The sequence below is a fragment of the Cucumis melo genome, chromosome 1 (assembly GCF_025177605.1).
Source record: "Cucumis melo cultivar AY chromosome 1, USDA_Cmelo_AY_1.0, whole genome shotgun sequence".
NCBI classification, from domain to species: Eukaryota; Viridiplantae; Streptophyta; class Magnoliopsida; order Cucurbitales; family Cucurbitaceae; genus Cucumis; species Cucumis melo.
Window position 1 is genome coordinate 17,514,094 of NC_066857.1, and position 16,435 is coordinate 17,530,528.

At 37.2% G+C, this 16,435-nt stretch overlaps 1 protein-coding gene across 1 annotated transcript; it reads left to right on the forward strand.

The window, feature by feature from the left end:
- Positions 1-513: 513 nt before the first annotated feature.
- LOC103490358 (V-type proton ATPase subunit a3) lies at positions 514-16,406 on the forward strand. Its single transcript, XM_008449850.3, has 18 exons — positions 514-851; positions 2,052-2,096; positions 2,580-2,699; positions 2,780-2,887; positions 3,675-3,785; positions 3,867-4,040; positions 4,849-4,986; positions 5,982-6,089; positions 6,205-6,312; positions 6,445-6,593; positions 7,361-7,514; positions 7,836-7,996; positions 8,105-8,311; positions 14,318-14,501; positions 14,639-14,722; positions 14,836-15,029; positions 15,481-15,540; positions 15,869-16,406. Exons 1-18 carry the CDS (start codon positions 705-707, stop codon positions 16,071-16,073), a joined length of 2,457 nt encoding a protein of 818 aa, XP_008448072.1. The 5' UTR covers positions 514-704; the 3' UTR covers positions 16,074-16,406.
- The last annotated feature ends 29 nt before the right edge of the window (positions 16,407-16,435 follow it).

Genomic DNA, 16,435 nt, shown 5'->3' on the forward strand with positions numbered 1-16,435 from the left:
ACATTGTTAGCAACATACAATGGTTGTGTTCAATCTATTGGAGTTCATTTGGATTGAAGAGTTGAACATGATGTCATGAAACCAATACCTCATCTTAGCCGGAAGACATAGATGACTCTAAAATGTTAATGTTATGACAATAATGGTAAGAAGATAGTGATAGGGTAAGTAAATCTATAATTAAATCATATTAGTTGTTGTGACATTGTCTCAAAGGATAACGTTAATGGTGTGACAACAATGCAAAGTTCAACTAATCAAATCGTAGATGGAAAACAATTCAAATGCACTAATGAAAATTGGATTACGATTATACTAATTTTGGTTACAAGATGAGGTTATTAAAGTTTGATATGGAATATGAACGAAGTTAAAAAGAAGAAGAGAAGATTGAAGATTAATTTTGTTAATATAAAAAGGTAAAAAGAGAAAAGATAAAAGAAAAAGAGTCGGGTCTCGAAGAATAAAAGGGTGAATCCGGGGATAAAAGAAAAAGGCAGAAATTCGTTGGGACACCGTATAATGGAAATACCTATAATTTAGGGATTAAAAAAAGAAGAGATGGAATCGTGTTAACGTGGATCGATCAAGAGCTTTCAACTCATCCCCTTCATCCGATTCCCTCTCTCTTCAAACTCCATCATCAAGATTCACAGATTGGCCTTTCAACACTTCCATCCCAGGAACCTCCCTCTCCTCCAACAATGGGCGATACCCGAGGTGGTTGCTGTCCACCCATGGATCTCTTCCGCTCCGAGCCCATGCAGCTGGTCCAGCTCATCATTCCCATCGAGTCTGCGCATCGCACCATCTCCTACCTCGGTGATCTCGGCCTTCTTCAGTTCAAAGATGTACCTCTTCCACTTTCTTTTTTGCTTCTATTGTTTGATTTGGATGTTCCTTTCTTTCTTTTGCTTTTTAATCACCACTTTCAGCTGCGCATACTCTCTTGGTGCTTAGATTGAACTTGAATGAATCCTGTGGTTTTTTTTAAGTTAATTCTGCTTTACTGTGATGTTTTTCTTTTAATGTTTTGAGGAAGTCGATTCTCTTGAATTTGTTGGAACTACTCGTGATTTTTGATTGCTTTTTTGTTTTGAGTTTCAATTTAGGCTTCGTTGTTTGATTGTCCATTAACTATCAGCTTGTAGGATGGAATCTTTTGTCTTATGGAACTGTCCTTGAAATGGCATACTATTCAGCAGTTCTAAATTCCTGCTTTCTTGGTTTATCTACTCTACTCAGAGTATATAGTCCAATAAATTTTATGATGATATAATGTTGGAGGTTGGTGTGGTTGTTCCAAATTTCAAGTTTGCAAAGATTCAATTTTAGGAACTTGGAAGTCATCTTATCCACGATCTTTTCTTTCCATTTTTTTAAAGATGAGTATTGACCCGCTGTGTATGCCTATTCCAAATATTAAAGTCAAACTGAATGGGACCTATTCTTAATTATACTTCTAAATCCTGATATTGATGTTCGCCACGATGTTCTATCCTTAAATTTTCTGTGACTATGCTCCAGGCGTAATTAAGCTGAATCTAGATTTTTTAGCTCCATTTGGAATATCTAATTTTTGTTTTCATCACTTCAAAGATTTCTCATGAGTAAAAGAGACTACAAGAGACTGATAACGCAATTGAAGTACTAGGGGTGATATGGTTAACTGTTCAGTGAGTTTGTTCTATATGAACCAATATTTCCACAATTTTAGCTTTAAGGACAGGACTTTACCACTTTGGATGTAACATAAGGTGCTAGACTTGTGCCTGATCCTTGTATTGGAGGAATATATTTATTATTCTATTATAATACTGTTTTTCTTATGGAAAATGTTTTTGTAATATTATAACATGTGTTTTTTTGGGACCGTGTTACTTATTGATATTAGGAGTTATTGCTACGGTTTTAATTGTGAATGCGCACAACTACCAGCTGTTTTCTTCTGAAGTAGTTAACTCATATATCAGATGTAGTCATTCCAAAATTGATATTCAGCTTGTCATTTATTCTGCTATACCTGATGTTCAATGTATTAATTTTTCCAGCTCAACGCGGATAAAAGCCCATTCCAGCGTACTTATGCTGCACAGGTATGTCTGGACCCTTGTCTCAAAAGACCATTTTATGTGCTGCAATTGTCTGTAGTTTTAATCCAAATAAAAACTACTGCGATGGATACATTGATATGGTAATAATCCAATTTAAGATATGCTATGCACAAATTCCTTCTCTCACCCACACACGCACACACACCATTCTCTATGGTCTGATGATATAATATGGTACAAGCTGATGATTTTTGTTTTGCTGGTTGATATTGTAATTCAAGTCTAAGTCTTGGGTATCCTTCCTGTATTATCTTACGAATGTATGCACTTAAAGAAAATTTATCATACCCATAAGACCTTGTGAAAATTTTGCTGACTTCGCCTCATTATAAATGAATCTTTTTAATGGTATTGTTATTGTTCAAACTTCAACGTGATGCAGATTTATGTACTGTTATTTGAGCCTTACATTACATCTGCATTTTTCTCTATTGAACTTACTTTCTTACTCTTGGTTCTAACAAGATTAAAAGATGTGGAGAGATGGCACGCAAATTGAATTTTTTCAAGGAACAGATTTTGAAGGCTGGATTATCAAGCAAAAGCTCCGTGTCACAAGTTGATATCAATATAGACGACCTTGAGGTATCTTACAACTTTATTACTAGCTAAAATGGTTTCTTGTGGTTCATGTCTTGACCTTTCTCTCTTTGATTGCATTATAGGTCAAACTTGGTGAGCTTGAGGCAGAACTGGTTGAGATAAATGCTAATAGTGAGAAGCTACAACGTTCCTACAATGAACTTTTGGAGTATAAGCTTGTTCTGCAGAAGGTAACCCTTTTGGGCACTAGAAAAGTTACAGTTATTTCCCTTCAAATTAATGCAACAAAATAGTCATATCGGCCAGCTTTTTTGGGCATGTTATTCATGGTAATGTTGAATTTTTTGGGATACGGGAGATGCAGTGATAAGATAGATTTCATTAGTTCCTTGAGCAGTAAAGTTTCTCTGTTGGTGTTCCGAACATCCAAACAGTAACAAAACTGTTTAGTGGTTTTGATATGAAGTTTTTGAGTTGTTAGATAGTTGGAGACTTTCTATTCTCACAAGAAAGGGGAAAAAAGAGGAGAGAGAATAAAAATAAAGGAAAGCTAAAGAAAGAAGTGAAAAACTTATCCATCATGGGTGGGTTGACCTAGTAGTAATAAAAGAGACATAGTCTCAATAAATGACTAAGAGGTCATGAGTTCGATCCATGGTGGCTACCTACCAAGGGATTAATTTTAGAGTTTATTTGACACCCAAAAATTGTAGAGTGAGAGGTTTTAGTTGAGGTTCTCGTAAGCTGGTCTGAACACTCACAGTCACGGATATAAAAGAAAGTGAAAACTTAGTCATCACCCGCCCTTTACTCTGACAAGGATTTATAACATAGGTATCATTGTACTTGTTTTCAATCACTAGGTTGTTTAGTTTGTCTAAAGCATTATCTAGTTGTTTTCATGTTTTTGGATCCATGATTGAATTACGCTAAGATCAAATGTTTCTTGGTTCAGATAACTTTATTTATTCAGTAGGCATTCAACCTCATTAAATTTGATGAATTTCCTATGGTTAGGCTGGAGAGTTTTTCACTGCAGCGCAAAGCAGTGCTGTAGAGCAGCAAAGGGAGTTCGAATCACGACGAACTGGTGGAGATTCAATAGAAGTTCCATTGTTGTTGGAACAAGTACAATTCTGACATTTTCTTTTCAAGTTCAGACAATCTTCGATATTTACATAGTTTAATTCCATTTCCCTTGTGATGAAGGAATCACTTGTGGATCAGTCAAAGCCGGTTAATTTGGGATTTCTCTCTGGTCTTGTTCCTCGGGAAAAATCTATGGCATTTGAGAGGATACTTTTTCGTGCTACTAGGGGCAATGTGTTTCTGAAGCAGACTGAAGTTGAGGATCCTGTTGCAGATCCTGTTTCTGGAGAGAAGGTAAAACAGTGTAACTTTTTTATTGTAACGATTGTGCGTACTTTATTGTTCAATTAGACAAGATACAATTACTCCGAGCTTGTGATATTTTATTTGTTTGTCTTTATTTGGTGGAGTGAACTTCGAAAAAGTTATTGATGAATTGTATTTACTATCATAGCTGTTTTCTGCATGTTTTTTTTTCTGTTCTTTTTCGGTGGAGCACCTTTTTTTTTTGGTTGCTGTAGTGATTGTACATACTAATAATTTATAACATTTGAAAAATATTGAAGAGGGTAAAACAATTTGCTTGATTGCTTATTTTCCTAACCAGTCCAGCCAATTTTCTCTTGCCGGCACATGTTGAAGCCATGGGATGTTGCTCTTGACTGTTGGGACAAATAGATTTCTGTGACGTAGGCTATTCCTTGATTTCTTCTGGATGTCCCCACTTTAATAATTGACATGAGTTTCTGCTTCTTTGGGAGCATTGTAACATTGGTTTCAATATCATCTAGTGAGAATCTCTGCAAATCCATCTGTGACCTCTTTAGTAGCAAGAACATTAACCAGATGTCCAGAACTCAACTAGTTGGGAAATTTTCCAATGTGGGTTCCTATGATTCCCCTCCCTGCTTATGCATTGTTATTTTTTCTAAGGATGGTCTTAATTCATGACATTTCTACTTAAAATAGTTTCTATTCATGATGTTTATTGGTGCATAAAACTTGATCTGCATCCCTTCAAAAAAAAAAAACTTGATCTGTGACCTTGCTTCAAATTTTAATACACCTTACTTTTTGTTGTTGAATGTGGATGTTCTAACAGGTTGAGAAAAATGTGTTTATTGTTTTCTACTCTGGAGAAAGAGCAAAGAGTAAAATTCTAAAAATATGTGAGGCATTTGGTGCAAATCGATACCCTTTTACTGAGGACGTGGGGAAACAAGCCCAAATGATTGCTGAGGTATTTAATCTATATTTGCTTCAATCGAATTGCATCATCTAATGTTCCCTTGCCCATGGATTTTAGGTTATTCCCGTTTTCTACTACGCTTGGCTTTTCTAGTATTTTCTCAACATGGTTTTTCTGTTGCCTGGGGTCTCGTCTTGCATTGACATATCAAAATGTTTCTTACGTTTCATGTTCATGCTTTCCTCCTAGCTTGTGAAGAGTTTAACAGAACATGTACTTGGAATTCTATTGTGACCTGCAATCAATTTTGATGTTACAGCATAATTTTGTTTAGCTTTAGCATTGGCTTTAGTACCTTTATTCTCAATTTCATGTGATTATTGTTGCGAAAAACTTTTATATCTATGTTATGGCTTTCCCCTGATACTTCAGGATCGGGAACTTTTTGTCCAGTGGAGCACTATCTATGTGAAGTTTTAGTACCCAATTTCAGAACATTTATTTGCTTGTTTGTCCAACAGGGCTTTTCGTTTATTTATTTATTTTTTGAATTAGACCCCAAAGTTATAGTCAGAAATTGTAACATGGATGTAGTAGAAAAGCTCTGGAAACCAAATTCCTGGACCCAAGGTTGTTGGAAACGTTATTTTTCACTTTTCTTGTTTGCTAACTTTAAGGATTGTCTCCATGATTGCTGTTACATATATAACAATGATATTAGATGTTGATTTTTTCTGGAGTCTGTTACTTGGGCATTCCTTCCCGCAATTTTTTTTGCGCTTTTAGGGGAGGGGAATGTCTTTCATAGAGCTTAGGGAGGAAAGAATCCAGTGCTCATTTGGACGGGTGACTGTCCTGGTGTGTATATGTTATGTAAATAGGCAGTAAAAAAAAATGTAGGACTTTTTCTCACTGCTCTTTTAATGTTGTAATAGCAAATATTCTTTGTGTTATTACCTTTTTCATTATCATCACTAGTTTCCTGCTGAAGTTTTATTTCAATATTTTGGATTCTACCTTAGAGTACATAATTATCATGAACACAGGTTTCTGGAAAACTGTCTGAGCTGAAGACTACAATAGATATAGGGCTACTGCACCGGGGTAATCTGTTGCAGACTATTGGAGAGCATTTTGAAAATTGGAATCTCCTGGTCTGTTATGAACCCTACTTTATTCACATTTTAAATCTGGGATCTGATGTGATCTGTGGATGCAGATTTTTTTTATGCATTCTAATCATTTTACATTATCTTTTGAACTCTGAAGGCGAGGAAGGAAAAGTCCATATACCACATATTGAACATGCTTAGCCTTGATGTAACAAAAAAATGTCTCGTTGCTGAGGGGTGGGGTCCTGTTTTTGCTACAAAGCAGGTAAAATCTTCTGCATAGTTATTGCAACTGTGTCCTTCAGTTTTAAGTTGTTTGTTCCTTGAGCAATGTAAATAAAAATGAACTTTCTGTTACAATAATTGAATATTACTTCTTACACTGAACTTATTGCAGATTCAAGATGCACTCCAGCGTGCAGCATCTGATTCCAACTCCCAGGTTGGACCAATTTTCCAGGTTTTATTAACTACAGAAGCACCACCTACGTATTTTCGGACAAACAAATTCTCCTCTGCTTTTCAAGAAATTGTCGATGCATATGGGTAAGTTTGATTTTCTAGCACTGTTTAATTTGTGGTCAGATTCCATGTTTCCTGTAGCCTTCTATAGTAAAGTTTTTTTTTTCTCTTTTGAAATTTGCTGTTAGCTCTTATTTTGTTTGATTGTATGGAAGCCTTTCTTAGAGGGTGCTTCTTTTTCTGGGTTCTTGTTTTGTATGTGGTTGTGTTTCATTTTTTCTCTATTAGAGCTGGTTTCAACTAAAAATAATAATAATGGACGATATATCTTTTGAAGAGAATTCCATAGCTATCAACAGTGAAATGGCTACGAGTTGCTAATCATTCACATACATTAGTCATTCCCTCTGGTCAGATCAAAGTCAACCATCAGGAAGATTCTGTATTTGATTTTCACTTGCTAGTTGCTCATTCTTCTACAAAATGTAATTACTTTTGAAGCCATGATTTTGCGTACTTTCTAAAAAATTCACGATGATTATTGTTTTGAAGAATACTTGAAGCATTAACTTAATACTGTGTTGTCCCCTTCATATTGAGAAAAATCCCTCTCCCAGCCCTTTCATGTAACCTGTTGTAAAATTTTTGAGCTAGTTCATGCTCCCTTTTGGAACATTCTAGTTCTCGTTCTCCTGAATTTTACTTTCTAGTTAGGCTGGAAAAGGTTGAGAACTTTGTTAATTCATTATCGTGTTAGTACCTTCTCTGGCAGGTCTTTCTAGTTAAAATGCATCTTGGTCAGCATGTTACTGGCAGGATATGACTGAACTTAATCTGTTATGTAATAACAGGGTGGCAAGGTATCAAGAAGCAAATCCTGGTGTATACACCATTGTCACGTTCCCATTTCTGTTTGCTGTTATGTTTGGCGATTGGGGGCATGGAATATGTCTGTTCCTTGCAACCCTGTATTTTATATTACGGGAAAAAAAACTTTCTTCTCAGGTAATTTCCGAGAACTTACTACTAATATAACACAGAAGTTCTCATCATAATATGATTGATGTTATGCCTGTGAAAATTTCCGAGGACATTCTTTGTGTGGCATGTTTTGCATTGAGAATTAGTACCTATGGACTGTATTCAAAGATCTTCTGTTGTGTTGGTTTCACAATGGTGCATTCTTTGCAGGAGACTTGTTGACTCAGATGGCAATGCTTCTACTTCTTTTGCGTTGCTATCTTTTCTTTAGATAATTTTCTTCGAGAAAGCTTGTTACTTTGAGGGGTTGGCGAAATGTAACTGTTTTTTCTTTTAAAATTTCAGAAGCTTGGAGATATCACTGAAATGGCCTTTGGTGGACGCTATGTCATTTTGATGATGTCACTATTTTCAATATACACTGGTCTGATCTATAACGAGTTCTTTTCAGTTCCATTTGGATTGTTTGGTCGCTCAGCCTATGAATGTCGTAGTCCTGATTGCAGGTAAATCAATGTAACCTATGGCTTTAATGTGCTTTATACACATTTTTCTGTAATTCCTGGTTTATGACTTGGTAATGATGGTCTCTCCTGTCATCCTCGTTATTGTAGTGATTCTACCACTATGGGGTTGATAAAGGTGGGTTCTACATATCCATTTGGCCTGGATCCTGTATGGCACGGCACTCGAAGTGAACTTCCATTTCTCAACTCTTTGAAAATGAAAATGTCAATCCTCCTTGGAGTTGCACAAATGAACCTTGGAATTATAATAAGCTATTTCAATGCTACATTTTTTAGGAACAGCATTAATATCTGGTGAGTTTTTTTTGGTTGTTGTTGTGCCGTTTTTACATTTATCATTCTACATGTTTTTATGTAGTTTTCACTGTGATAGGATCCTATTAAATTACGATAGGAATTGTTATTGCTATAAGATTAAGGGAGGCACTTTTGAGTTCTCTCTTGATAAGGACAGAGATATGTGGAACCCTGGCTTCTTTTTTTTTTTGTCTTGGGGGACTTACGACTTGAGAGAAATAATGGGATCTTCAGAGAGGCGACAAGATCGTGTGAGGAGGTTTTGGAGGTTGTTAGGTATTGAAAGTAGAGACAAATAACATACAAATTTATGTGGAAACCCGAGTACTGGGAGAAAAATCACGATATTTTTTTTATTATTATTTTATGATAATAATACAATAGGTACAAGAGGGAATAAATAGAAAAGTACAAAGAGATAAAAAAAGGAAAAAATATTTAGGGCAAATCTCCCAATGGGCTAAGCCCACTAATTCTAACACTCCCCCTCAAGTTGGGACGTAAATATCAATAAGGCCCAACTTGCTAACACAAAAGTCGAAGTTTGGTCTGAGAAGCCCCTTGGTGAAGACATTAGCAACCCGTCGGCTCGAAGGGATGTACGAAATGCATATGCTCCCACTGTCAAGTCTTTCTTTGATGAAATGCCGATCAATCTCAACATGTTTAGTTCTATCATGCTGAACTAGGTTGTTAGCAATACTAATAGCGGCTTTATTATCACAAAAGAGTCTCACATTCATGATGAAAATTAGATAGGAATTTCTAGAGCCAAATTTACTCACATATTTCCAAACTCATAGCTCTATATTTGGCCTCAGCACTGCTCCTGGCCACAACACTTCGCTTCTTACTCCTCCAAGTTACTAGATTGCCCCAAACGGTACAATAATCGGATGTAGACTTTCTATCAACAACAGATCTTGCCTAGTCCGAGTCAGTATATGCCTCAATGGTCTTTCTATTTGTCTTTCTAAACATCAACCCTTTACTATGTGTCGTTTTTAAGTATCTCACAATTCTTTTGACGGCTTCCATGTGTTCCTTATAAGAAGCCTGCATGAACTGGCTGACACACTCACAGTAAAGGAAATATCAGGATGAGTATGCGATAAGTAAATCAATTTACCTACAAGGCGTTGATATTGTTCTTTATTTACTGGAACTTGATCATTAGAGTTCCCTAGTTTTACAGTTGAATTCAATAGGAGCGTCAGCAGGACGACATCCCAACATACCTGTCTCATTTAGCAAATCAAGAGTGTATTTTCTTTGAGACATGAAGATGCCTTCTTTAGATTTGGCCACCTTCATTCCAAGGAAAACCCATTTTCTGCTTAAGTTGACTGATTTCTGCCTGATCATCTTCAGGCAAAATGATGTCATCTACATAAACTATCAGAATTGCAATCTTCCTTGTCTTGAAAACTTTTGTAAATAACGTATGATCAGAGTGTCCCTGACTGTATTCTTGAGACTTGACAAAGGTAGTGAATCTGTCAAACCATGCTCTGGGTGACTGGTTCAGACCATATAAGGATTTCTGGAGTTTACAAATCTGCTGACCAAATTGGGCTTCAAAGCCAGGCGGGGCTCATGTAAACCTTCTCTACTAGATCTCCATTCAGAAAAGCATTCTTAACATCCAGCTGATATAGAGGTCAATCTTTGTTTACAACAATAGAAAGGACTTTGACAGTGTTTAACTTAGCAACGGGAGAAGAGGTTTTTGAATAATCAACACCATAAGTCTGAGTAAACTCTTTTACAAATAACCTTGCCTTGCGTCTGTCAAGTGTTCCATCTGCTTTGGATTTTTGAGTGAACACCCATTTGCATCCCATAAGCTTGTGTCACTTAGGTAGAGCACAAATCTCCCAAGTGTTTTTCTTTTCAAGAGCTTTCATCTCTTCCATAACAACATTCTTCCCTTTAGGACACTCTAAAGCAATGTGAATATTTTTTCGATAGTGTGGTAGAGTCAAGGCTGGCAGTAAAAGCTTTGAACTGTGGTAAGAGATTCTCATATGACACATAATTAGATATGGAGTGCTTTGTACAGGACTTAGTACCTTTTCTCAGTGCAATAGGAAGATCAAGAGAAGGATCATGCTTGCTAGTATTTCCAGAATGGTTTGACTTAGTTCCGTTTTCAGTATTTTTAGCAACAACCTCGTTCTCATCAATCCTGTCCTCTCTGTCGATAATGACCCTATCAATATTGCGCTGCTCACCCATATCTTCCAGAACAGCTGTCTCGGACCTATCATTCTCACCTGCCTTACTGTTGGTATGTGAGTCAGTTGAATTCGTCTCAGACCTATCATTCTCACTCATTCTGTTGATAATGATCCCATCAATACTGCCTTGCTCACCCATATCTTCCAAAATAGCTGTCTCGGACCTGTCATTCTCACTTGCCTTACTGTTGGTATGTGAATCAGCTGAATTCGTTTCAGACCTATATTCTCACTTTTTCTGTTATTACTATGTGAGTTGATGGAATCGGTCATATCTTGATCTCTTATTGGTTCATAATCCTAGACTGGAGCCGTCTGAACAACAGGAGACTCAACTCCCTTTATGAGATTCCTTCTATAGTAGGTTTTCCAAGGAACTTGATTTGTGGGTAGGACTATACTGTGAGAGTTAGGGTCAGGTAAGGTAACCATAGTAGGACAAGTAGACTCTAAGGGAAGCATATAGTTAAACTCTTCACTCACACTCTCTCCCTGAAGTAGGCTAACAGAAAAAGAAAGGACAATCTTTAATAAAGGTCACATCCATGGTAACGAAGTACTTACGTGAAGATGGGTGGAAGCATTTATAGCCTTGTTGGTGCAAAGGATACGTAACAAACACGCGAGCCTCAGCCCTAGGAGTGAATTTATTTTGGTTAGGACCATGACTATGAACATAGGCAGTGCATCCGAACACCCGAAGGGGAACATCAAAGATGAGACATGTGGATGGACAGGATTCTTTGAGGCAATCTAACAGTGTCTGGAAGTGAAGGACACGGTAGGCCATGCGGTTGATGAGATGAGCGGTAGTGAGAATGACATCACCCTAGAGATAGGAAGGGAGAGAAGTTGACAACATAAGGGAACGGGCAACTTCCAAAAGGTGACGATTTTTTCGTTCGGCAACCCCATTTTGTTGAGGGGGGTAAGCACAGGAACTTTGGTGAACAATTCCTTTAAAGGATAAGAACTCGTTAAGAGAATGGTTTTGAAACTTACGACAATTATCACTCCGTAGGATTGTAATCTTTGTATTGAATTGTGTTTCTATGGTGTGATAGAAGTCCCAGAATGTGGAGGTAACTTCGGATTTGTCGGAGATCAGGAAAACCCAAGTAAGACAGGTATGGTCATCAATAAAGGTCACAAACCATCGTTTCCCGGAGGAGGTAGTGACCTTGGATGGTCTACAAACATCACTATGGATAAGAGTAAAAGGTCGGGTTGGTTTACAGGGTTGCAAGGGAAATGAGACTCAATGTTGCTTAGCTTTTATGTACACATCACAAGCTAAGGAAGAAACATCAACTTTAGTAAAGAGATGAGGAAATAGGTATTTCGTATATTTAAAGTTGGGATGACCTAAACGGAAATGCCATGGGGTAAGATCTTTTTCAGAAGTGGAAAAGTAGGAAGATAAAAGACTCTTTCTAGAAATGCTACTAAAGGAGGCATCGTCATCAAGCAAGTAAAGACCCTTATTGTGTCGGGTAGTGCCAATCATCCTCCCTGAGCTTAGGTCCTAAAAAGAATCAGAATCAGGTAAGAATGTTGCTTTGCAGTTTAATTCACGAGTAATCTTGCTAATCGACAGAAGATTATATGAAATTCGTGGCACATGCAACACATTATGTAACGAGAGCCTGTTAAAAAGAGAAATCTGCCCTTTCCTGGCAATAGGAGCCAAAGAGCCATAAGCAATTCTTATCTTCTCATTCCCAGCACACGGAATGTAGGACACAAAGTGTTCAGAGGAACTGGTTAAATGATCTGTGGCACCAGAGTCCAAGATCCAAGGATTCTTACGATTAATACTAATGAGACTAAATGGTTGAGATATACTTGACTGGACAATAGCACCAAGTGTGGTTGGATTAGGGAACAAGGTTACCGAATTTTCAAAATACATCGGTATAGTGTTGGATGTCGTCCCAAGGGTAGCCTCAATTGCTATTCCCAAAGAAGTGGAAGCTTGCACGTTAGGGTTGGAATGTGCCCAAAGTTCACCAACTTCAAATATTGAGGGAATTTGAGGGTTCCTAACATCAAGATGATGAGTAAGGTCAGTGGGTGGTAGGGCATACAAATTTGACTACAGAAGCGGTGGTGGCCGGCTGGAACTAGGTGGCAGCACATTAATCGGCATGTGGGAGACACTATAGGCTGCGGATGAAGACAAGGGTGGCACAGTTAGGTCGGCCGACGGCGTCTGAACAGGATGGGTCGGCGCGTGTAGCTCCGGCGGCGGAGCGTGACTGGTTTTTGGCGGCACGGACGACGAGAAATTGTGTGGAATTATGATTTCTGGCGTTTTCTGAAGCGGCAGAACCATTCTTCCATCGCAGTGTTGATTCGAGAATCGACGGCGGCAGCAACGACGGTGCTAAAACTGGCGGCTATCTCTTTGTTTATTTCCATCATTAGTTCTGTTGTTTAGGGTATGTTCAATGTTCCGCTCTGATACCATATTTAAAGTAGGACAAAAAACACACAAATTTACATGGAAACTTGGGTATCGGGAGAAAAACCACGATATTTTTCTTTTTATTATTTTCTGATAATAATACAATAGGTACAAGAGGGAATAAATAGAAAAGTACAAAAAGATAAAAAAAGGAAAAATATTTAGGGTAAATTTCCCAATGGGCTAAGCCCACTAATTCTAATATTAGGTTTAATGCTTCTCTATGGCCATCGTTTAGTCGACCTTTTTGTAATTGTAGGCTCGGTCTTATTAGGTTGGATTGGAGTCCTTTTTCAGTAGTTAGGTCTGCAATCCTTTTTGTTATGTTTTTTGTTTTTATTTTTTTATGCTTTGTATTTGAAATTTCTCTAAATAAAATTTTGTGTCGAAAATAATTAGGATAGAATAAAAATAATCATTTTAGTGAGTTTGGGCTTAAGTGGTATCTCAAGAGAGGGGAGCTTGGAAGTTACTAAAATACTTAGGTTATACTGTAGTTCTTCAAAAGTTCAATCTTCTATACTTCTTTAAGGGGAGAAATAAATTTCATTGATAAAAGAAAGGGGCTTAAAATGCTCCCATCACCCAAGTAGGTAATTGGGCCTTGGTCTACGGGCGAAGGCTCAAAAAAGATCATACCAACAAAGAAATGACTATAATCTTTAAAAGGATTTTATTCTTACACCAATACATAGAATGAAATAAAATTAAATTAAAAATTTGACCAAGGGTAGAGATAGAATCCCTGAAATTTGTCTTTTTACAACTGAGGGGGTATTTGGGATAAGGAGTGAAATAGTTAGTCCCAAGGAGTTATAAAGTGTAGAGAATTGTGTACTGCTGGGGCCTATAGTGTAAAGAATTCACAAGGCATAAAATTGGTGTTTCTTAGTAGGGGACACACCCACAAACTCCTTGGCTAAACAAGGAGTGAGTTCACAACTCCTTCCCAACTCCTTACGGTTCACAACTCCTACTTCCCAACTCCTTAGGCCGAATGCACCCTAAGATACTAGAAGAAAGTTTTGTTGAGCGCCAACTGTAACTACTTTTTTCCGCACCATGGAAGGTAACCCACAAAGACTAATGCAAGAACACTGAAATCATTTGACTTCTTCAATCCTCTATATTTTACTATTATTCTCATCCCTTGGATTTTATCACACTGCTCTTCATATATATTTCAACAACAATATTGTCAAAAAAAGAAAAAAAAAAAAAGAAAGAAAAGAAATTGTGCTTCTTTGCTTTGCTTGTTTGTCAACGTTGAATTGACTTATGGGTACAATTTTTCAGGTTCCAATTTCTACCACAAATGATATTCCTGAACAGCCTATTCGGCTATCTTTCCCTTCTCATCATCATAAAGTGGTGCACCGGTTCAAATGCTGATCTGTACCATGTAATGATATACATGTTTCTAGGCCCTACCGACGATCTGGCTGAAAACCAACTTTTTCCTGGGCAGAAAAATGTTCAGGTATCCTCCTACTAGTATTAGTGTTCCTATGAACTCTTGGATGTATCCTCACACTCCTTTCCCTCCTACTAATAATAGCGTTCCTATGAACTCTTGGATGTGTTTTCCTCATACTCTTTTTTGCCTACTGTTTCCAGATTGTGCTACTCTTACTGGCCCTTGTTGCCGTGCCGTGGATGCTGCTTCCAAAGCCTTTTCTTTTGAAGAGACAGCATGAACAGGTATGCTTCTGGATCCTATTTCTGGCCCTAGTTGTGTGTGTGTACGTATATTTGGCTGGGTGGGGGATTCCTTGTTATATTTGACGAGGTTTTGACACTCATGTTTCCTTCAGAGGTTCCAAGGTCAATCTTATGCACCCCTTCCAAGTGGTGATGATTCCCTCGAGTTGGATTCACATCATGATTCACATGGTCATGAGGAGTTTGAGTTCAGTGAGGTTTTTGTGCATCAGCTTATTCATACCATTGAATTTGTGCTTGGAGCAGTGTCAAATACAGCTTCCTATCTTCGTCTATGGGCTTTAAGGTAAGTAATTCAAGTGATATTCATTCAGTTTCTTGATTGTGTATTTGTCATTACCACTCTTATCGGTTATTTGTTTATATTTTCTATACTACTATAAGAATCACTCTTACTTACTTACTTTATTTATTTATTTATTTTTAATCTTAATTTTAGAGTTCATTATTTGGAAAGACTAATTTAAATTGTCCTTTTTTTCTTTTTTTCTCTGACACATTACCATATATTGATATCCAAGTGAATGGAATTTGGTGTTTGTTAGAACTTGAAATTTTGAACTTCTGTTAGATCTTAGAACCCAGTAAGTGCCAAATGGAGTTAAAAGATTCCATGCTCCCTTGAAAGGAAAAAAGAAAAATCTTTAAGTAGTAATAACCAACTGTCTTGATGACCTGTTCTCTTTCAGGTTTGCTATTTTCATTCATTTATTGATTATTTTGCTTTTGTGATCCAGTCTTGCACACTCAGAGTTGTCAAGCGTGTTTTACGACAAGGTTCTCGTTCTATCTGCGGGGTATGTAACCTTATTTTCCCTTGATTTGTCTGAATTATAGACTAGGGGGTGTCGAGAATGTCCTATCCACGGACCTAAATGGTTTGGCTGCATTATGATGCAGCTGCTGTGCTTGGTCCTTAGATTTCATATTTCTCTTCGGACATTGGGGACTAGGAGTTTTGTAATTACTTGTTAGGTCTTATTTTATTCAATTGGAGCTCATTTTCCACCTTTTTTTTTCCTGAAATTATTATTATTTTTTAAGTTCTTGATGAAAGCTCAATTTTCTTTAAAAACAAAAAAAGGTTGGACATAACAGTAACAAAAGATCTTAATTTCCTCTCAGGTTCAACAACATTATAATCTTAATAGTAGGCATTATTGTTTTCATTTTTGCTACGGTTGGCGTGTTGCTACTGATGGAGACTTTAAGTGCCTTCCTTCACGCACTGCGTCTTCATTGGGTCGAGTTCCAAAACAAGTTCTACGAGGGAGACGGGTACAAATTCCATCCTTTCTCATTCGCATTGCTAGATGAAGATGATGATTGATTGTTTGAATTTCAATACGAAGGAAGAAGGGCATTAAAGAAAAAGGTATTGTCTTTTTTGTATGCGAACAGAAGTGGTTTGTATTGAGTATATTCATTAATTTAAGTATGATAAGGAAAATGGCATTGTTCTTTGTTGAGTGCCTGAGCCTGAGGTTTTTGGCCATTAGCACTTGTTTTTCATTTAATCATTTCCTTGTGGCTGCAAAGGGAAAATAAATTTTGGTTCTTAAATGGACCAATGCCCTTTGTAAGTGATAACAGTGATGACCTTTTTCTTGTAATAATCAAAGCTTTCTGAGTTTTTATTAATATATATGTTTATGCCTGTCAATATTTATTTAAAAGGGCTCCACTTTCATG